The 24,157-nt window shown below is 36.2% G+C and overlaps 1 protein-coding gene across 1 annotated transcript in view; it reads left to right on the forward strand.

The window, feature by feature from the left end:
• Nucleotides 1–24,157, forward strand: part of TBC1D2B (TBC1 domain member 2B) — a 97,789-nt gene that overhangs the window by 45,500 nt on the left and 28,132 nt on the right. Inside the window, exons 12-20 of the mRNA XM_051213955.1 lie at nucleotides 215–364; nucleotides 4,256–4,414; nucleotides 6,925–7,057; nucleotides 9,421–9,491; nucleotides 12,489–12,675; nucleotides 14,532–14,684; nucleotides 16,279–16,368; nucleotides 19,944–20,068; nucleotides 22,623–22,833. Coding sequence (XP_051072950.1) covers nucleotides 215–364; nucleotides 4,256–4,414; nucleotides 6,925–7,057; nucleotides 9,421–9,491; nucleotides 12,489–12,675; nucleotides 14,532–14,684; nucleotides 16,279–16,368; nucleotides 19,944–20,068; nucleotides 22,623–22,833 — 1,279 coding nt within the window. The remainder of the gene's footprint in view (nucleotides 1–214; nucleotides 365–4,255; nucleotides 4,415–6,924; nucleotides 7,058–9,420; nucleotides 9,492–12,488; nucleotides 12,676–14,531; nucleotides 14,685–16,278; nucleotides 16,369–19,943; nucleotides 20,069–22,622; nucleotides 22,834–24,157) is intronic.

A 24,157-nucleotide genomic window follows, 5' to 3' on the forward strand; every position in this document is an offset into this window, starting at 1 on the left:
ACTCCTCAGCGGTGCACATCCATTGGGGCTGATCAGACTTGTCAACGCGTTCAATTAGTCCACTCCCTATTTTAAGTCCAGGTGTTGACTCAGGCCAGTCCTGAAGCAACAAATTGTATTTAAAGAAGGACAAACGCATCTCAAACATTCTGGCATTGTTGCTTAGAGCTATCAATATTTTTTTTGTTTGTAATTTTTTTCTGTAATTTTCTAGAGAATTAAAAGCTCAACTACAATCAGCATTAGATCGTGAAGCATCATTACGTCAAATGTTATCTAGTCGTGAAGCTGGTATGCGTGAAATTGATCAAAAAGTAGAAAATATTGAGAATAAAGAAGTGAAAGATAATTCAATATTCAAACTGTAAGTCAATGTGTTTATTAACAATCTACTTTTAAGTAAATTAAACTGTTAAATGAGACATAACTCATTAAATCAATGTTAAGTATCCAGCAACGTGGATAGATCACACAAGAAGAACAACTGTAGATCAGTAGAATTTCATATAGAATAAAGACTAAACAACACAATGTTGATTACCACTTGGTAACCAATTAATGTGCTGGAAGTCCCTAACTTCTAGTCTGAACCATGTTGGTAGATGCAGATTATTTGGTTGGCGTCTGCATGATCATTGTAACCAATGGTTGGAGACTCTGGGTGACATAGCTCAGAATTGGTCACAATAGCATCGGTTTATACACTCTCTGTCTTCCCTTAAACTATGAGATTAAAATCGCTTCATATCTTTCTTTCTATCAACTAATTCTTTCTTCCTGTACTATATCCTTATATGCAATCTTTCTTTTATATATTACTACTATTGAAGTAACTACTTCTATGAATTCGGTGTTCATTTTGTTGTGCTAATGAAGTGTGGCAAGTTGGACCAATGCATATATGTGCCTGGTTCTACGTTGTAACTGTCTGATTGACAATTAATCTTGCAGGATGTCAGTTCTTCTTTGAATAGTTCAATGATAAATTCATTTGATATAGGTTTCGATGCTTAGTGGAACACCAGTACCTTCCATATTATAGAATGTTTACTTGAAGAGTAACATTCAGAGATATACTCACTGCTTCCTGATGAAATAAATTTTCATTGTATTTTAGAACTAACAATGAGAAGATAAAGTTAATCTGGAAAATTTGATGTATTTTTGCTATATATTCAGAGCAATCTTGTCATATACAAACTTGTCAAGGTATTATTTATGAAAATTTTTGAACATTAAGAGTTCAGATAAACATTAGGCAATCGAATGACAAATTATCTTAATATCCAAGGTCATAAAATGAGTTAAAGATTATCCAGGACAAATGCAAGATTATGACAAATGAGACAACTCTACCTCATGAAATGCTCTTACATGGCCACATGCATACTCACTGCTTTCTCAAAGCATTACTGTTGTTAAAGAAATTGAGAGGACAAAAATCGAATGTCCGGCGATTTAACTGAGCTGATGGATATGGAGGATCCACCTACGGGAGTTGGAAAACCATGATTACAAACCAATGGTGCACATGGGCTGCCTCCAGGATCCTGAAGGAGCAAATGGCGTATGAACCTATTGTTGGTCACCGGCTACCATGGTACTACATTTCCTGACATTGCTCAACTGCCTTGTAGATCAGATCTTTAGCTCAAAGATTCGAGGTTTGACCTCGTAAGGAAACCACCTGTGTTCGGTCTGAGCACCCGGACAGTATCACAACCCACACACAAATCGAATGATTTATGTGGCGCATATCTATTTGATGCCTTCTTGTACCTATATTTATGTGTTTAAATGAATAAAACACAAAAAGGGTGTTTTAATTTAATCAAGGCTTCTATAAACCTAAGGATTCGTTCATAACAATCTCTGTACAACCTTTTTTAAAAATTGTAATGATACTTTATAGCTTTGAAGGAAATTTAGCCTTACCAAGCTTTTAACAATAATCAATAACAAATGATCCGTATCATTATTAACTCATAAATCACAGAACGGAAGGCTACTGAAAATAAGACCAACACTCCAGTATGACCTTGAACTGATAAGACCGAACTGAAAGTACTCATTTCTTAACTAAGTGACCTAGTATACTAAGGTATATTGATGCACACCGATTTCCTACACACAAGTCTCAATCAGAAGACGAGAGTGAAACAATCAATGTAAGCACTAAACATCTGACTTAAAAACCCAGATGGGTTTATAAATGAATTATAGAACTATAATAATCTAAATCATCAACCTGGTTGGGATCCGTGAGACGATAGCAACCGATCGTTAGAGACCTTGAATGAATGACTGACTGACGGACTGACGAAACTTCTTCACCATCTTAAGAACTACAGCGTAATATGAATACTAACTTACTACATATATCTAACTAGGACATTTGAAATAGCAAATCTGGATAGAACGTTCATAATTAATTTGTAATAATTTGCAAATAGAACAGAATGTATTAACAATTAATGAGTGAAATTAAGGAAATATAAAAGATCGAAGGTCCTAGATTCGAACCCCGTGTGCGAGATTTTGAGTGCACACTGCTGAGGAACCTCATATTAAGATGAAACAGTCATCCAATGATTTCAGGTTTTCCTTGTTGGTCCAACATTGATCGATTTTATGATCTCTATCAATAAGACAATAATCTCCACAACCCCATACTGATAAATAGAAAAATCACAGAAATTAAGTCCAATAAAAATGCGGTAAAAATATAAACGCAATGTGGTGTATTCTACTGATGTCGATAGATATAAGTAGTATGTATCATCAGTCAAAAGTGAAATGGCTGGCGGTGGAGGCTTAAGAAGATCAAAGAAAAAAGAACGAGAACAGACAATGATTGCCGTGGAAACAAAGGAAAAATGAAGTCTAAGACGACTGCTTGACATTTTGCAAATGAAGTATTAACTGTATGGTTCTTAGATTTTACTACGACGTTCTGTTTACTCAATTAGTCATTCAGCTAAAATGTAGGATCAGCCACGTATATTCATCATTCCAAGTTGCCACACTTCATTAGCACAACAAAATGAACAACAAACTCATAGAAGTAGTTGATTCAACGGTCGTAATATATAAAAGAAAGATTGTGTATAAGGATATAATACAGGAAGAAAGAATTAGCTCGTACAAAGAAAGATATAAACCAATTTTGATTTCATGGTTTAGGAGAAGACAAAGTGTATACACCGATGCCATTGTGATCGATCCTAAGCCATGTCACACACAGTCTACAACCATTGGTTATGATAGTCACGAAGATACCAACCAAGTAATCTGCATCTATCAACATGGTTCAGACTAGAAGTTAGTGACTTCAAGAACTGATGCCACGTTATGGTTTAACCGCCTACAACTTTCTTCCAACTATCCTCAACACTAGTCAGCATTGAGCAGCGTGGTAATCGGTGTTCAGACATACGTAACACGTGGTCCAACCATCTCAGTCGATAAAGTTCATAACCTCATCAACTGATTTACCATCATTTATCAATGCCCTGCATCTAACCTCACCATTACTTGGTTGGTGATCCCAGTAGATACGAGCAATATCTCTAAGACATCTGTGGTCAAATACTAGTAGCTAACGTGTATCTTCTACTCTTAATGGCCACATTTCTCAGCCGTAAATTAGAACAGAACGAACTGCTGTACAGTATACTCGTCCATTAATTGATAGACGAATATCTCCTCTTTGCCATAGATGACGTAATTTGGCAAAAGCCAAATGAGATTTCTGAATCGGTGTAGAGATTTCATCGGACACCAACCCGTTAGGGCTTATCAGACTTCCAAGATAAGTGAAGTTGTCAACGCGTTCGACTCTTTCACTCGCTATCTTTAGTTCAGGTGTTGACGTAGGCCAGTTTTGAGACAACAACTTGCATTTAGAGTAGGAGAAATGCATCTCAAACATTCTGGTATTGTTGCTTAGTTCTATCAAAAGACTTCATATTTTATCAGTATCTTCATTATATAGGACTATATCATTAGCGTATTCTAAGTCGATAATTGGACCTTCTGATAAGAGATCAATACCCGAAAATTCAGTCAACAAGAAAGTTATTTCCATCAGTTGGTTTGTAATGAATTTAAACAAAAATGGAGATTGTCTCCACTTGTGTATTCTCGTTCACTACAATACAGCTGCCATATTGTGACCTCTGTAGGTTGCAAATTTTACTTATTTGGCGTAACTACTTATGAGTAGATTATTATTTCTTATTTAATTTTATTCTAGACCCAAAAATATTTCAGCAAATAAACTAAGAGATATGATTGAAGATTATGAACAAAAACAAAGAATTCTGAATAGAAAGAATCAATTCTTGATTACGGAAATTCGCGAATTAGCTTCCATCAAGTATATGTTCACAGATCATTCAAATAAAATGTCCAAGTAAGTAATCAATATAAAAAAATGATTATTACTATTAATGATTAATATTATCTGAAGAATTTGTATGGAGGTGGGTATTTTTGAAGTCTGTTAAAGTTACTGTAGTGTGTGTACTACTGATATTGACAGATATAAGTATTATGTATGCATCATCAATCGAGAACAGAATGCTTGAAGGCAGAAGGTTAAGAAAATTGAGGACTTTAGGGTAACTTTCACACTATAGTGTACTTGAGAAGATTGTCAGCATCATACGGAATTCATACGACGGACTACACTTCAATGTCGTGCATAGAGGATAGCTGACGAATGCATCCCAAGTTGGGACTAGAGTCAGTCATGGTTGTTTACTCTCGCCTTTCTTCTTTCTTTTGGCGGTCGACTGGATTATGAAGACCTCGATACCTGGGTGGGAGCACGAAATACAATGGACAGCTCAGAACCAATTAGACGATTTGGACTCCACAGATGACCTGGCTCTTCTATCCCATACACACGAACAAATGAAGATGAAGAAATCTAGTGTCGTATCAACCCCTGCATCAGTAGGCCTCAACATACACAAAGGAAAAAGCAATATCCTCAAAGACAACACCGAGAACACCAACCCAATCACAGTTGATGGAGGAACTCTGGAAGATGTTGAATCTTTCACGTACTTGGGAAGCATCATCGATGAACAAGGAGGATAAGATGCGGACATAAAGGCGAGGATTGGCAAAGCAAGGGCAGCATTCCCACAATTGATGAACATATGAAACTCCATCAACATCAAAATCACAGTCTTCAATACGAATGTCAAGACTGATCTACCCTACGGAGTTGAAACATGAAGAACTATCACAACCATCATCAAAATGATACATGTATTTATAAGTAGTTGTCTACGCAAGATACTCAATATCCGTTGGCCGGATACCATCAACAACAGCCTACTGTGTGAGAGAACAAACCAGCTTTCAGTTGAAGAGGAAATTAGGTAAAGACCGATGGAAATGGATAAGCCATACATTACGTAAATCATCAAACTGCATCACGAGACAAACTCTAACTTGGAATTTTGAAGGGGAGCGGAAAGGTTGAAGGTCGAAGTACACATTATGTCAGGAAATGGAAGCAGATATGAGAAGGATGAATAACAACTGTAAAGAACCGGAAAGGATTGCTCAGGACAAGGTTTAATGGAGAGTAGTGGGAGGTCTGTGGTCCTCTACGAAGGGCCACAGGCCTAAGTAAAATAAGTACCTAATGTTATAGTGATTAGGGAATCTTTGGACTACTAAGTTGAAGTCCAATAATCTTACTTCATTTAATTTGACAATATCTATTCCTACTTTCAATATGGTTAATCTTCACTAGTCACGATTAGTGGAAAGTAGTCTCCTTAGTGCCCACCAATAGCCTTGAGTCTCATGAAGAATACAAAGTCTATAAAATATGTGTTTGAATCGATTGGTTCATATTTCCAACTTTACTTGGACTGGAAATAATCACCGGATATCAACACCGTTGGATACCGGCTCAGTGGGCTAGTGGTTAAGCGCTCGAGCGCGAGGCTGATAGGTCCTGGGTTCGCCTCTCGCGAGGCGGGGTCGTGGATGCACACTTCTCAGGAGTCCAACAATAGGACGAAATGACCGTCCAGTGCTTCCAGGTTTTCCATGGTGGTGGTCTAGCTTCAATTTACTCATGATCTCAACTATTGAAATTATCATCGATTCGTTTTCTTTCGGTTTGATTGCCATCATTTCCAGTATTCGCAATTATCTTACGTTAAACTTTTACGTGGTTGTATCAAGAAAACATCTAATTACATTATGGGTCATACGTGCAACATGCAATTCACTCCTGGTAACATTGTTTACGGATAAAACTTCAAATAAACTAGAACGCATGTGGTGTCAATATATAATTGTCACTTTGAACTTGAGAGAATTTGAAACTAATCTCCAGAAATTTTCACCCATCCATAAAACGTGAATGAACGAAATTGATAGCCTTACTAGTTATTTCCATATGATTAACGAACTGTTCTAAGTTTTTAACCGTTGGTAAGTTTTGTTATGGAAAGGGGTTCAGAGTCAGCCTACGTATTCTTTAAGCTCAATGCTAAAATTTGAGTCCAACTCAAATCAGTCCATAAACTCTACCCTTAAATCTGACTATAGCCTAAAATCCTAATTGTAACGATACTCTTTTAATCTCATACACAGTCTTTTTCTGGTTACCTTTTTTTAGCGACTTAGTTTTCTACGGGATGGTATCGCCAGCCCCATGCCCAACCCTCCTCCTTTATCCGGGATTAGGACCGGCAGTAGCCCCTGGAGGGGCTACAGGCAATTATTTTTTCCAATAATTCATACGTGTTGTCAATATCTAATAATCATTATAGGCTTTGACTTCGTCCTATATGAGCGCCATCATTTTGATGTTACATTCTCGATGGTCATTTCTTCGATACTTTACTTAAACCTAACGATATTCTTTATAATGTTTGATATTTTTCCAAGATACATTCAACGTTTAAACATGGAAGGATTTAAATGGAGACGTGAATATGTTAAACTATTACAAGCATGTCTTGGTGCTACACAAACAGATCCACATCATCGATTAATGTTTAGTGATTATGGTAAAGATCGAGTGAGTGGTTAGTTATATTTAACATTCAGAAAGATGATCCATCAAATCAACATACAGTATAGTACCACTTAATCAGTAAAGGGGTATACTTTTTTTCTCTTAATTATTTACTCTACTCTTGACCATTAGGTATACAAAACTTGAAAATACAACTGTTAGGATAAAATCTATACTGAGTGTTACAAATCATTTTAAGTGATATAGTGTTTACCTATCGAATTTCTATTTTGTGGTTATGGTTCATACTACTCATGATTTATTTAAGTAGTGTAAAACTGATTTCGATTATTCACTTCGATTCAATGGTTTCCCAGCTAAACAAAATCTCCATATAAATAATTCATTAGTTTTGAGACTTTCTCTTCACTCTCTACTTGTGCTTTGGTTTCTCTATTCTTTTTCTATCGATCTTATATCCTCATTGTTAACCAAAATTTCAATCATAGGAACTGACTGCTGAAGTTCAACTATATTGTGAATGAGGCTGCTATGTTGGTCACAATTTTTTTGTTAGTTGAATGAAACTGGAATTGTGGACCGATATACTATGTTCATATAGTTCATTTATATCCTGCTCACCATGAGATATGAATGTACTTTATCCTTTTGGATTGACGATTGAAGGTTTTTGACGATAACTGAAGGTAATCTCTTATAATGTCCTCTACAAGCAACTGAAAATATAAACAATAATTTCATAAGTCACTGTTTTGTAAAAAGTTCCAAGAGTTAATCTATTTAGTACTTTACTGTACTTTCCAGACTGAACACACTTAAAACTTAGCTAAGGAATTTAAGATCTTCCGATATCCTAATATCTCAAACAAAATCTTAGGTGTATCTTTAGTTTCTTTGCACAGTCCAACTTCAAAGATAAGGCTTCTTCTCTATTTCCTACATTGTGTTATCTGGAAATTAAAGTTTATAATGTTCTTGAAGACTAGAAAGAGGAAAGAAAGTCTATGTTTACGAACAGAACGTTTTAGTTCTCTGTAACAAGGAGTTATAAACTGGCCCCCAAAATAATAATAATAATACTTTCTTTATTCATTACCATATGTTCCACTACATTAAAGAGTTCTCAGTACGAAATACGAAATTACTTACCTATTTACTTATGCCTGTAACTCCTCCCAGAGGAACATAGGCCGCCCATCAACACTCTCCATTCACCCCTGTCCTAAGCAACCCTTTCCAGTTGATGTTCATCCCTTTGATCTCTACTTCCATTTCCCGATGTGTTGTGTGTTCTTCGGCCTTCCTCTTCTCCACTTCCTTTCAGGATTCCAAGTTATGACTTGCCTGTCGATGCAGTTTGGTCATTTTTGTATTGTTCATCTCCAACGTCATTTCCTAATTTCCTATTCACTTTGAAGTTGGTTTGTCCTCAGCAACAAAATTCCCGTTTTATATAAAGTATGTTTCCAAATGGTCTTGGATCCATGACGTTAGTTTTATTGTGTAATTTAGTTGGTATATGAATTCCTCGGTAATTTCTTCAAAGAAAAGCGGAGGAAAAAGTACGGATCACTTAGAAGACTCTTGTTGGATCGAATTTGCAGACGTTTTCAAACATTTTACGGAAAGTTTTAAACACATACCTTTTGCAGACAAGATATGCGAACTAAATTGAACTTAAAATAAAACAGTTTATGATATTCAAATTATGCATGGAACAGTGGTGGCCTACGAATTTCAATAGACCGTTTATTCGATGGAAATTTACTGGTCCTATAGAACTTTATAGGCTTCCATGGTTTATACTAACTTTTAATTAAATAATCTCCATACAACCTCAGCCGCCAAATGCCCTGGTACAATTGAGAGTAAGGAGAGTCAACTGTCCCTCTCGAAATGCTCTCACATGGCCACGTGCATACAAATACTGACAGGGAAGTCCTACTCACTGTCTTCTTGGAGGCAGGGGTGTTGTTTACGAAATTGAGAGGACGAAAATCGAATGTCTGAGCTGGTGGATATAGAAGATCCACCCACGGGAGTTGAAAAACGATGATTACAAACCAATGGTGCATATGAGCTGCCTCCAGGATCCTCAACGAACAAATGGCGTATAAACCTATTGTTGGTCACCGGCTACCATGGGACTGCATCTGCTGACATCGCTCCACTGCCTTGAGGATCAGATCTTTAGGTCAAAGATTCGAGGTTTGACCTCGTAAGGAAACCACCTGTGTTCGGTCTGAGCACCCGGACAGTATCACAACCCACACACAAATCGAATGATTTATGTGGCGCATATCTATTTGGTGACTTCTTGTACCAATGTTTTTGTGTTTAAATAAGTACATTCTTAGTTAAAAAAAACAGAGAGTAAATCTTTTATAATTTTCTTATTGTTTTAGTATAAAAATTTAGTCAGTGAACTATTGGATGAAGCAAGACGTAAAGATCCAAGTTTACCAACAATGATTAAGTGAGTGAATACAATGATGTTGTTGATTAATTTGAAAATGAAAATGAATGTCTTTCTTTAATAAAGAATCAAGATTATGTTTGTAGATCATCCGATTATGATAATTTGAATGAACATTTAAACACAGATATGTGATTTGTTTGAATTGACTAACACTATTAGATATATGATCCATTCAACACTGAAACAAAAACACTTTTACAGTATCAAGTTGTGAGGATTGTTGTCTTTTATAGGCATCGCGAACCAATCTAAGTTAGATTACTACTGAATACCTGTCCAGTCGTTCTAGGGTTTCAATGGTTCATGCTTTTGCTAACATACACTTTGTTTCATTTAAACTCATAATCAAGTGATCCTCAGTGTAGTTAAAAAAATGTGGTTGTTTCTTCTAAAAGAACAAATCAAGGATTTCGTTAGTAATAAATGAAATTTGTTTAATATTGATTGAAGTTAAACGTTAACACCGTTGGATGCCGGCTCAGCTATATAGAGGTTAGGCGTTCGTACGCGAGACTGATAAGTCCTGGTTCCGAATCTCATGAGGCGGGATTGTGAATGCGCAATACTGAAAAGTTCCACAGTGGGACGAGACAGCTGTCCAGTGCTCTCAGGTTTTCCATTGTGGTCTAGCTTTAATTGACTCATGAATTCAACTATTAAATTATATAAAAAATAATAACACTGGAACCATAGTAGTTACCGAAATGATTGAAGTCACAAATATCAGGCAAATTATAAAGATTATTACATTCACTTGGTATTGTTTACTTGAATCTTCCCATTGATGCTTAGGACTACAATTGATCAGTCTCTTATTGGCATATATGCATCCTGTGCGGATTGCCTTGATATTGCCCTAATTCACAAGCATTATAAGCGAAGATGGATAGTGGCTAGCAGTCGAAACCAGGACGCGCATTTTATCCTATTTATGACTCATCAGCTGCATGTAACTGCATCTCGGAGTCGATGTTCACTTTTGGAACTCGAACCCAGTACCGTTCGCTTCAAACGCCATAGCGTTGTTCACTTAGCTACTGAGTCTCAGATAACGCGATGACGCTTGAAGCGAACAGTACTGGGTTAGTGTCCCAGAGTGAATATCAGCTCTGAGATGCAGGTACATCTAGCTGACGAGTCCCAAATAGGGCGAAACGTGAGTCCTGGATTTCACTGTTAGCCACTATCCATCATCAAGATTTTAGTTATTAATTGGAATATTTAAATCTCAGATAGGAATGAACACATGTTTTATTTAATTTATTAGTTATCATCACCTTAGAAGTATACGTTCATAGCACTTCAGTCATCAAAACTACCATCTATCATTCTTTGATTACTAAGAATTCTACAGTGGAGATAAATCTTCTTAAAGTGAAATAAAATCCTCACATATCTATCTGTGTAACTAGTAGTGTACTGTGTATATAATTTTCTATTCTCTAGCATTAATTCCTAACCGATAAAGTTTAATCAGGTAGGTTCTCTAACCGCGATAATTCGTGGACTATTCTTTGGATTACTAAACTAGAATGAATAAAGAACCCAATTCTTTCAAGGTTTATTATTTATTTGTAGGTTGTATTCATCATAAATTGATCTCATCTGGGTTAAGACTAAAAACAAATGAACATCAAACATTTGTTCTGTCCTCGTGTTGTACTTCCCGAAAATATACACCTATGAACCTACCAAGAATAATATCTTCAACTAATAAGTTTCGTGGTAGCGCTTGACTGTTATAACTATTGAGTTTATGGTGGTCGGTATTCCATATAATCCTTAACTTCGTATACATCTCGTCCTGATAACCGTCACTTGAAAGCGCTGCGAGACTACAATTTATGGACCAACCAATCAGATATAAGATGGCGAGTCACGAATTTAGGCGCGGAATTCATTCATACATTTGGTTAAATAGAGTTTTGACATTATAGTTGATGTCAGTTCGTAATGAAAACCCTAAATCTGATTTTTAACCCTAAGTATCAAACGTGAATGAGAATTCTAACTGATTTATAAACCTCATTTAGTCCTAATTAGAAGTTGTCCACTCTCAAGGTCACTTCAGCGTCGCTCAAAGTCGTCCATAAATCATAGTCTTACTGATAACGCACCAACGGTGTACTAATCAAAAAACGAATGCAAAGCGTTGATTACGTTTATTATTGCACCACACAGATATCCAAATTTATAGGTATACTAAGCAAGCATGAAATAGTAGTGCCGAAAAGCAAACAGGCAAGAGAGTGAATGTGCGAGTCGAATGAACCAGTCAGCGAGTCAACGAACAGGATTAAAATGTGCATATACATACATAGGGAAGTGAATGAATCATCGAACCAATTAAGCGACTAATAAGTAAAGTTAGCAGATTGAATATATACGTAGCTAGTAAGCGATGCTTCAGCATACACATTCATACAAGCGCAAAAACAATAAAGGTACAATGATATAAATAAGTTGTTGTTGTACTAATGTCTCTATCCGTTAAATAAGTTAACACAAGGGATTAACCAAGTTAAATGTGAATGAACTCAATTGTATGTGAACTGTTATAAGTTAGGTGCCATGGCTTCAATCTCGATCGAAGTCAACTCACATTAGGGCGCGTGGTCAATGCATGCATGATATTAACTTTCGTGATATCTTGAATATATTTTACATATACTTTTTTCAAAAGGGGTTTTGTGGATATTAGAGTACTTTCAATAGTTCAGATCATCGGTCAATTGAAGCTAGACCATCATCGAAAACCTGGAAGCACTGGACGGCCCTTTCGTCCCGGTGTGGGACTCCTCGGGAGTGTGCATCCATGATCCCGCCTCATGAGACTCGAACCAAGGACCTACCAGTCTCGCGCGTGAGCGTCTATCCACTAGACCACTGAGGTGGTCGGCATCCAACGGTGTTAATGTTTAACTTCTAATAATCCACAAAATTCAACCATACATCCACCATTAATATATATATTTTTGATTATTTCTTCTGTAGACCAAAAACTGCAGATTATCATGTGGATTTTTATGGATTCAAGCATAGTTATTTAAATGAAACAAGTATTATTCATTATAGTTGTCAACAACTATATGACTTTTATACACGTCAATTATCTGGTGGGGATGAAAATTTCTATCGTTGGACTGAACTTTTAACCCAAGCAAATAGAGAATTGACAAGAGTAAGCTGTATACATAATAATAATAATAATAATAATAATAATAAGTGAGACTATAATTTATTGATGACCTTTGAACGACGTTGAAGTGACATCGAGGGTGTTCACCTACTTACTGAGGCTAAATGACGGTTATGAACCAGTGTAAGGAATTAGAATTATGACTTACAGTTCATGGTTAGGGTTAAGAGTTACATTTAGGGTTTTCGTCACGAACTGACATCATTTATAATGCCAAAACTCTATATAGCCAAATAGATGGATAAATTTCGCGCCAAAATCCAAGAGCTGTTATCTTACACCTGATCGGTTCGTCCATAAATTATAGTCTCGCCTAATAATAATAATGTTACATGTGAAATGTTTCACATTTTTACTATCCCATTACAGTAAACTAAACCTACTCTTCAGATCATATGAATGAAATGAATAGGAAAGTTTTCTTACCAACCAAATTTCACTAGGCACAAATCATAGGTTTGTATACAATCCTCGTTCCAACCAGGTTAAGGATATATAGGTTAAGACTTTGACTAAATGTATAATCGAATTACTCCAGTAGAGTTCCTTGTCAAAAATTTCCTAATCACTCTGTGATATTGAGATGAGATACGAGCACAGGCACTTGATACGTCTAGACTTATCAAGACTGATATCTGATAATAAGATACTCGTTTTGATTTCAGTTAATGTAAAGGGACATCATTTTTTAAGACACTATCTGATTCTATATAAAATTCTAAGCATGCTTCATTGTCATAAGAATGCTGGTGAGCGGCCTATGCTCCTTCACGAGGAATAACAGGCGTAAGTAAGTAAGTAACTAAAAATTTCACTTCCATATGGAATCTTAAACTACAACAAACTAGTTATCTTCTACCCTTAGTATATTAAGAAACTTCCAATCAATGTCAATTTCTAACGAAAACTAGACTAAAACTATGTTCAACCAATCAGGATTGAGAAATACATTTCAACGGTCATGGAGCATATATCAAAACAAGATGTTATCTATCAACCGTATTCTGATTCATTTTAGTGGATACTTATAAAAAGTAAATGATTGAGAATCACGAATTCCTCCAGAATACTAAACTGAAAACATCGTATATAAGTTTAAAGAAGTAGTGATATTTCACTCCAGTGTTTAATAGAGTTCAGATTGAGGTTGAAATCAGATTTGATATAGAATTAAGAGTAAAGCTTAACGTTAAGAATATCTAAAACTCAAAACAACTGCCAACCAACACTAATACAAATGTCAAGGCAGCTCAACTGAATGGGGCGGAAACTTGCAGAACTAGGAAAGCCATCATCCAGAAGATACATGTGCTTATTAACAGCTGTCTACACAAAATACTTCGGACCCGTTGGCCAGACACTATCAGCAAATACCTAATGTATGAGAGAACAAACCATTTTGCAGTGAGGGGAGAAATCAAGAAGAAGATCTGGAGATGCCGGTCACGAACAATAGGTTCATACGCCATGTGTTCCCTCAGTGTACTGGAGCTAGCCCATGTGCACTATTGGTTTGAAATCAGGGTTCTCCAACTTTCCTGGGTGAATTCTCCGTATCCACCATCCCGGTTAAATCGCCGGAAATTCGCTTTTAGTCCTCTCAATTTCGTGAAAAACACTCCTGGTGCGAGAAGGCAGTGAGTAGGACTTCCGTGGCAGTATTTGTATGCACGTGGCTATGTGAGAGGATTTCGAGAGGGAGAGTTGACTCTCCTTACTCTCGTTTGTACCAGGGCACTTGAAGATGTATCAATTAGCATATATTAGAGATATAGAGTTTTTTAATGATTTCTTCGAAACCCTGAGTATGATATAAAAGTTAAATTTTATTCTCCAAGGCTGATTTAGAAGTTCTTTGTCGTTCTGGTATACCTATTCCATATCGTGAAGGTGTATGGCGTATGTTAATTCATGGTGAATTACATCAATTAATGCAAATTAAGGGACCATTGTATTATAATGGACTTTTAGAAGAATTCAGTGAAAATACAGTAAGTCAACGAATTTTAATCTTGTAAAACATTCATTATTATAGATGGGTTAGTCTTATATTCAACTTCACTTTGTCAATGGAAACATTTTTAGTTGAAATTAATCAACCATTTATATAGTGGATGAGTACTGCTGAGGAGTCCCATATTAGGACGAAACGGCCGTCTATTGCTTCCAAGTTTCCCATGGTGGTCTAGCTTCAATTGCCTCATGATTTCAACTATTGAAATATTTATGAATTATCGAAGTGGTAAATGTCATGCAATTATTCAAGCACCGTTCCAAAAACTTTAATCTTGTTGTTGGTAAATCATAGATGTAAGCTGCATTTTTTAATCGAATGTATTCGTATAATCTGAATACCAGATTCTGGTGAGGCGATCCAGAAAACTCCTCGAAAAAGCCAACAAAGGCCCTGAAAACACTGAGAATCGTCTCATCCAATCAGCATTCACTAGACGTTTCGCCGGAAACATCTAGAAAGTGAAACGTCACATGTCGAGTTTTTGATTGGATTGCCTAAACTGCTACTATGTTAAGTAGCGTTCCAGAATTTTCCGGGAACCCAAGGCCATCTAAAATACTATAAAGAACAATTAAATGCACAAATCTAAGCAGCATTTATATTATTTCTCTGTTATCCGATCGACAAATTCAAGTTATAGAATAATGATCTGTAAACCATATATCTATATTTATATACAGATGTTTAGGTTTCTATAGACTAAAAGAGCCCCTACTATACAGTTTAGCACTAATCATTTGAATAGACGAAAAAGTAGTTTGTGCTTATTAACTTATATCGTCGTTACAACATGCTTCAGAATGGGTAAGCATAAGGATTACATATTCGTGGTTGAATAATTTCATTCCTGTTTCCTGGTGCCATAGTAAACATACTTTCTGGGTGGACTGTGCTCCTCCACGAGGAGTAACAGGCGTAAGTAAGTAAGTAATCAATCTTGAATATTATTAGTTAAACAGTTTAGTTTAATGTAATCATGTTGTCTGATAATGTGAATAAACCAAAAAGTATTTAATAATAAATATACTATTTGTGATATCCCAATAAGTGGAAAAATTGTATTTCTGATGTTTCGTGACTTAATCTAAGCCACTTCTTCAGACCTATCACTGTATTTCTGTGTCAGAGTGTGGGTATGAAAAATGTATGCGTTTGTAATATAAAGTAGTGGGGTTGAAATTGTGTGTGTGTCTGTAGATTTTGTGGAAAATAAACAAAGTCAAATGTGATTGTTTGGATAAATAGTTCAGGTTGGATGAATATTCAGACATTCTTTCTTATTGAGCTCAAGGGGGTTTAGCATTGGGTTACTTAGTCTGAAGAAGTTGCTTACATTAAGTGACGAAACATCAGAAATACAATTCTCTACTCATTGAGATATCACAAATGGTTTATTTACCACTAAATTTCTACCTAATGCTCTATCAATCTGTCAAGTGTATCCTTGGCATTAATATTTATACAATTTACTGAACTACAGATAACGGTTGACTGATCACTTCATTGTTTAAAGCAAATCATTCATATTCATTTTATGATCCTAAATATAATTTCTATTATAATTTTAGCTTGCAGCTCAACATAGACGTCAAATCTCACTTGATTTATTGAGAACTATGCCAAATAATGTACAATTTGATAATATTGACGCGCCTGGGGTAAGAAAGACAAATAATGATTATAATTTAAATGTTACTTTGTGAGATGATGGAAAAGATTTGTAGCTCTGGTGGATAATTTTGATGGAGTTTTGTTCAAAATGTTTTGGTCATGAACCTTACGTTGATCTTCTGAACAACATCATCAGCACAAACTTTAGGTAGAACTGATATCATTCAGAAGAACGATGAAAGCTCCACGACCAAATTATCCAGTTCAGAGAACAAAACTCCATCAAAGTTACTTTGTGTCCAACAATAAATGTAAAGTTGAGCTTTCAAAAGTTTCATTATTCAAAGTGTAAACATAAAATGTCAAATAATATTTATTTGTTTTCTGAAGAAGTGGTTTAAAATGAGTCACGAAACCTCATGAAATCTACATAGTTGCAATGATATATAGTGATAATAAAGCTTACACGTAACCTTACATTGGCCTCATAACAGAGAATAGTTGAATTGAAATTCAATCTATCTTAACCAAACAAATTCAGAAACGGCCGGTTAAATTTCTTAACAGTAATCTATACCAATCAACATTGAAATTGTTGTGAACTGTGATCAACTAGTCAATTTCATTGTGGCATTCAACACTGCAATAAACTTTCAGCCGGTCAGTCAGTTACAACATAGAATCAAACACATATATGCATCAGTCCAAGTTGCCACACTTCACTAGCACAAAAACATGGACACCGAATTCATAGAAGTGGTTAATTTAATGGTGGTAATATATAAAAGAAAGATTGCATATTGGGATATAGTACAGTTAGAAAGAATCAGTTCGTAGAAAGAAAGATATGAAGCTAATTTAATCTCATTGTTTAAGCGAAGACAAATAGTGTATACACCTACACCATTGTGATCGATTCTGAGCCATGTCAAACACAGTCTCTAACAATTAGTTACGATAGTCTGAATCTACCAATATGGCTCAAACTATGAGGTAGTGACTTCAAGAACTGGTGCCACGTTGTGGTCTGGCCACTGTTAAAACTCTTGGTTTTACTTTGTATACACGTATGCACGAATCGGACGTTAAATTACCTTAGACGAATATCTACACTAGATTCCCTCCCAGTGTCTATTCTACAGGACTTCGACACAACTCAGATCAAGAACACGTGATTAGCCTGACCACAACTTAATGTATTTTCACACTAAAATCCGACCCAAAAACACTGAACAGTCAATAGTAAGTGAGTAATAATAATAAGGATAGGGGAATGTATAACTCATCTGACACCTATCAGACCATCTACATGTCTGACTAAGCAGACAACCAATCATTATCATTCTCGCCCACACATCAATCACCCACTAACTTTCTCCCAACTGTCACCAACACTAGTCAGCATTGCGCGTCGTGGTAATCGGTGTTCAGACATACGTAACACGTGGTCCAACCATCTCAGTCGATAAAAATTCATAACCTCATCAACTGATTTACCATCATTTATCAATGCCCTGCATCTAACCTCACCATTACTTGGTTGGTGATCCCAGTAGATACGAGCAATATTTCTAAGACATCTGTGGTCAAATACCAGTAGCTAACGAGTATTTTCTACTCTTAATGGCCACATTTCTCAGCCGTAAATTAGAACAGAACGAACTGCTGTATAGTATACTCGTCCATTAATTGATAGACGAATATCTCCTCTTTGCCATAGATGACGTAATTTGGCAAAAGCCAAATGAGATTTCTGAATCGGTGTAGAGATTTCATCGGACACCAACCCGTTAGGGCTTATCAGACTTCCAAGATAAGTGAAGTTGTCAACGCGTTCGATTACTTCACTCGCTATCCTTAGTTCAGGTGTTGACGTAGGCCAGTTGCGAAACAACAACTTGCATTTAGAGTAGGAGAACTGCATCCCAAACATTCTGGCATTATTGTTCAGTGTTGCACATAAAATATTGACTTAAAATCATTGGAATAAAATAATTTAAAGAAAAAGTAGCAGAAATGGTGCCAACATATTTATGGATGGTCATAGTGTACTCAATGAATGGATCTGAATTATCCAAAAAGTTGCGTTGACATTAAAGTTGACGTTGACACAATTTGTTGTAATACTTCTTTCTACCAATGTTCACTCATATGAGTTATAGATTCATAGTGTTGTACACAACTGATTTCATCCAAAACATATGGAAAATCAATACTGGTATTTGCTTAAAGATCTTCAATTGATTAAGCATTGTGCACTCTGTTTAACCTCCTATGAAAGATGTTTTCATTATACACTAATGAGGATTTATTAGTGTTTTAGCAGTGGATTTAATGATATTCGAAATGTAATTTATTGAATGGTAACTCAATTAAACGTTTGCCTAGAGGCCACATTAACTGTATGTGGAATAATTACTTACTCATTTAAACCTGTTACTCATAGTGGAGCATAGGCTGCCTATCACCATTATCCAACACACTCTGTACACGGCCTTCTTTCTCAGTTCTGTCCAATTCTTGTTCATTTTTATCATATCTATCTCCATTTCTCGGAGCGGTGTTCTTTGATCTTCCACTTCTTCTTTATCCTTGAGCATTCCATGCGAGGGATTTCATTGTGACGCAGCTGCGTGCCTTCCTTAATGTCTGTTCAATCCATTTCAAATACTTCTTCCTGATTTATTCCCCCACTGCAGTCTGGTCTCTTCTCTCTCACAGTAGGCTGTTGTTGATAGTGTCTGGCCAATGGATCCGATGTATTTTGTGTAGAGAACTGTTCACAAACACTTGCATCTTCTGAATGATGGCTTTCCTAGTTCTCCAGTCTTCCGCCCCATACAGTAGAACTGTGTTGACATTTGGATTGAAAATTCTTAACTTGGTGTTGGTCGACAGACAGTTGTTTTGAGTTCAAGATTTTCTTCAATTGTGAATATGCTGCTCTTGCTTTACCGATCCGCTCCTTCGCATCTGCGTCAGATCCACTGTGTTCATCAATCATGCTGCTCAGATATGTAAAGGCTTTTACATTCTCTAAAGCTTCTCCATCAAGTGTGATTCGATTGGTGCATGCTGTGTTGTATCGGAGAATCTTGCTTTTCGCTTTGTGTATGTTGAGATCTACTGATGCTTAGGCTGTTACTGCTACTGCTGCTGCTGCTACACTGGTCGTCTTCTCCTTCATTTGTTTGTTGTGTGTGATAGAAGAGCCAGATCATCTACGAAGTTTAGGTCGTCCAGTTACATCCTCGCTGTCCACTGTATCATGAGCTTCTTCCCAGATGTTGGCATTTTCATAATCCAGTCGATCGCAAGGAGAAAGAGAAGTGGTGAGAGTAAGCAACCTTGCCTGACACTAATCTTTACTTCGAACGAGTCTGTCAATTGTCCTCCATGCACTATTTTCTAGTTTGATCCATCATAGGAATTCTTCATGATATTGACTATTTTCTGTGGCACGTCGTAATGTCGAAGAAGCTTCCATAGTGTTATCCCGTACACGCTATCAAATGTTTTCTCATAGTCAATGAAGTTGATGTAGAGCGATGAATTCCATTCAATTGTTTGTATGGAATATGACTATGTTATTCTTTCTATTTTTTTTCTATACTAAATTTAGGTACAAAAACTTCAAGAAGTTTTACAAGCTTATAGTATACACAATTCTAAAATTGGTTATTGTCAGGGTATGAATTTTATAGCAGCTGTTGCATTGTTATTCTTAAGAAAAGAAGATGCTTTCTGGTAAATCACAGTAAATTATTACTTTTAAAAATTCATTGTAACATTAGTAAAGTGTATAACAGTAATTATGATGGAATTATATAGTCAGTCAATCAGTCAGTTACAACGTAGGACCAGGCACATATATGCATCGGTCCAAGTTGCCATACCTCATTAGCAAGACAAACACCGGATTGATATAAGCAGTTAACTCAATGGTAAAATATTTAAAGGAAAGATTTTATGTATGGATATAGTGCAGAAAGAAAGATGTGAAGCGATTTTAATCTCATGGTTTATAGGGAATATAGAGAGTATATACACCTACACCATTGTGATCGATTCTGAGCCATGTCACAGACAGTCTTTAACCATTGGTTCCCATAGTCACATGGAACCCAACCAAGTATTCTGTATCTAACGATATGGCTAAGACTACAATTTAGTGACTTCAAGCAGTCGAATCCAGGATACGCATTTCGTTCTATTTAGAACTCGTCAGCTGAACGTATCGGGATGTAATAATTGCATAAGCTAGTGGCGATCAGAACTCAGTAGCTAAGTGGATAATCTTTATATTTGAAATTGTTATAACGGTCGGAGTTTCTTCATCTACACGAATGAGACGTTAATTTACTTTAGACGAATATTTACACAAGATTACCTCCCAATGTCGATCCAACAGGGCTTCAACCTAAATCAGATCGAGAATACGTGATTAGCCTTACCAGAACATAAATAAATTTTTTACACCAAAAACCGACACCAATCCGACACAATTCAACAACGATCACAATCATTATATTTAGAATTAAGACAATCATAGAAGCTTTAATTTTAGCTCTTAACCAAGACATTCTCTACAATACTTTACATGGAATGAGCATGAGATGAAAATTTCCATCTTAATTCTGAATTACTAGAGAGATTAATAAGGTTTCCTTGTAGTTATTACTAATAGTCTTAAAAGTAATACTCTTATATCTAAAGACTTTAGGTCTTGGTTATCAGTTGGAAATGTAGACTTAAATAATGTTGTTAAGCTTACTAAAAACAAAAAATTATACTCAGATAACATAACAAACACTGAGAATAGACTTAGAGACAACTGAACAGGCTTTATAAGCAAAGATGTATAGTGGTTAGCAGTGAAATCCAATTTTACCAGCGTTTCGTCCTATTTGGGACTTGTCACCTGTATGTATCTGCATCTCACAGTTGATGTTCACCTTTGGGACTCGAACCCAGTGTCGTTCGCCTTAAATGTCATCGCATTATTCATTTAGCTACTGAGTCCTTCAAGGGGTTATATCAATGATTGTAAAACTAATTGAATTAGGCTATAATTTATAGAAGACCTTTGAACGAATCTTAAGTGGCCTTGATAACTATTGGCCAATCAGAAGACAGTTAGTATGGGATAAAAATATATTGTACAAAACCAAAGAATCAAAGTGAGTACACTTCTTTTACATGGTTCAAAAACTTGTCAAGGATAGAAAGAGGTTCAGAGGTTCTAAAATCATCATGAATACAGTAGAGGAAATCATCCATATGGCTACATAATAGTCAGCCTTTGGTAGCAAAAACTCTTTCAGTCCCAACCACATAGCTAAAATATTGTTTATGTGCACTCCGTTAGTTGGGCCCACAAAATGCCGTTTGTGGAAAACGACACGATGCACATAAAAAAGTCTCTGTATGCATCTGTACGCTCTCCATTCAACCGTATATATTGTAGTACCAGGTAGCGGCCGGTGTTACTGGTGCTTTTATTATCCAGTTCTCAACAATCATTATAAATTGCCTTAGTCTCAATACGGATCGAGCGGAAAAATCCTATTCTAGCAGACTTCTTCCTCCAATACATATTACATTAAAAGACAACATCCTCACGGTAGACTACACAAGGTTCACAAGTCAATTAATTACCTTAATCACAAATAAAGGAAACTCTTAGTAGTCCCATTTGTTATAGCCGCTCAATTATCACATTTTCTCTAAAATCCACTGCAAACCGATCGTGCATGAGTATCAGGTACTGAAATTGGCGCTATGACTTTGAAAACCTTCAAACGTTTCTGGTTGACCCGTCCATGAATTATAGTCACACTGATTACATTTCAATGATAACACATAGAAATTCATGATGATATAACTCATTTCAACCTTATATTTATCTAGTAGGAGGCAGTGACCAGTGAAGTTCAACCGGGTCTGTTGTGAGATAGTAACTCACCAATGACAATGGTGGGTTTGTCGCTCGATTTCATGGGTTAGTTGAAGTTAGACATTAATACCGTTGGATGCCGGCCAGTTCAGTGGTCTAGTGGTTGAGCGCTCATACGCGAGACTGATAAGTTTTGGGTTCGAGTCTCGCGAGGCGGGATCGTGTATGCACACTTCTGAGGAGTCAGACATTGAGACAAAACGGCCATCCAGTACTTTCAGGTTTTCCATGATGGTCTAGCTTCAATCGACTCATGATCTTAACTATTAAAACTACTCTAATATCCACAATACCCCTTCTAATATTTATCATATATGGTTAAAATGTATTTGCTTGTAATTTTAGGTGTCTAATTGCTATATTGGAACGATTTTTACCGGAGAATTACTTTAATTCTGGTTTAATTGATGCACAAGTTGATCAACTTGTATTAAAAGAAATAGTAAATGAAAAACTACCACGTCTATCATCACATTTAAAACGATTAGGTATTGATATATCTGCAGTGACATTAAATTGGTTTTTAGCTGTATTCTATGATTCTGTACCATTTGAAGTAAGTATATATTAGATAAACATTGGCTTATTGATTTCATTACACATATAAGATATTTTATTGTTACCAAGTTGTAGCTATGGTTACGCAATCGAGAGGACTTTAATGGTCAACTTAATTACTTACGCCTGTTACACCACGTCGAGGAGCATAGGTCAAACATCAACACTCTCCATACAACACTGTCCTAAGCAATCCTTTCCACTTATTTACAGTTGTTATTCATCATTTTCACATCTGCTTTCATTTCCAAAAGTAATGTGTTTTTGGCCTTCCACTTTTCCACTTCCCTTCAGCATTCCAAGTTACGAGTCGCCTTGTGATGCAATTTGATGATTTCTTGAATGTACGTCCTATCCACTTACAACGTCTTTTCCTGATTTCCTGTTCAGTTGGGAGCTGGTTTGTCCTCTCCTACAGAATGCTGTTGATGATGGTATTCGGTCAGTGGATGTTGAGTATCTTGTATAGGCAACTATTTATAAATACTTGTAACATCTTGATGATTTTTGTAATAGTTCTCCAAGTTTCAGATTCATAGAATAGAACTGTCGTGACGTTCGTATTGAAGATTCTGACTTTAATATAGATATGAAAACAGTTGTTTTTAGTTCCATATGTTCTTTAAATGTAGAAACGTAGCCCTTTCATAATGATCAACTACCTTTTGTAAAATGTTTGATCTTAGCTACTAAGTTTTTAGAGATTTTAGAAATATAACCATGTGATACATAGTTTCTACTTGTACTTGAATTCAATAATGACAACAAGCATATAATGCAACCATAGATAATCTAGGGTCTGGAATGAATAGATTAGCGGAATGAGTGATAAACGGAGATGTGATTCATAGTAAGGGAAATAATATCAACTTCAGTGGACAACGAGAAAATAATAGATATAGTTTGAGAGAGCCAACAGGATCTATGTTTAGAGATATGGAACGGATACTTGGTTGTTCCATTGTACAGTGGATAGGACAACACTATGGAAGCTTCTTCGACATTACGGCGTGCCACAGAAAATAGTCAATATCATGAAGAATTCCTATGATGGATCAAACTAGAAAATAGTGCATGGAGGACAATTGACAGACTCGTTCGAAGTAAAGATTAGTGTCAGGCAAGGTTGCTTACTCTCACCACTTCTCTTTCTCCTTGCGATCGACTGGATTATGAAAATGCCAACATCTGGGAAGAAGCTCATGATACAGTGGACAGCGAGGATGTAACTGGACGACCTAAACTTCGTAGATGATCTGGCTCTTCTATCACACACAACAAACAAATGAAGGAGAAGACGACCAGTGTAGCAGCAGCAGCAG

Source organism: Schistosoma haematobium, chromosome 1, assembly GCF_000699445.3.
Source record: "Schistosoma haematobium chromosome 1, whole genome shotgun sequence".
NCBI lineage: Eukaryota > Metazoa > Platyhelminthes > Trematoda > Strigeidida > Schistosomatidae > Schistosoma > Schistosoma haematobium.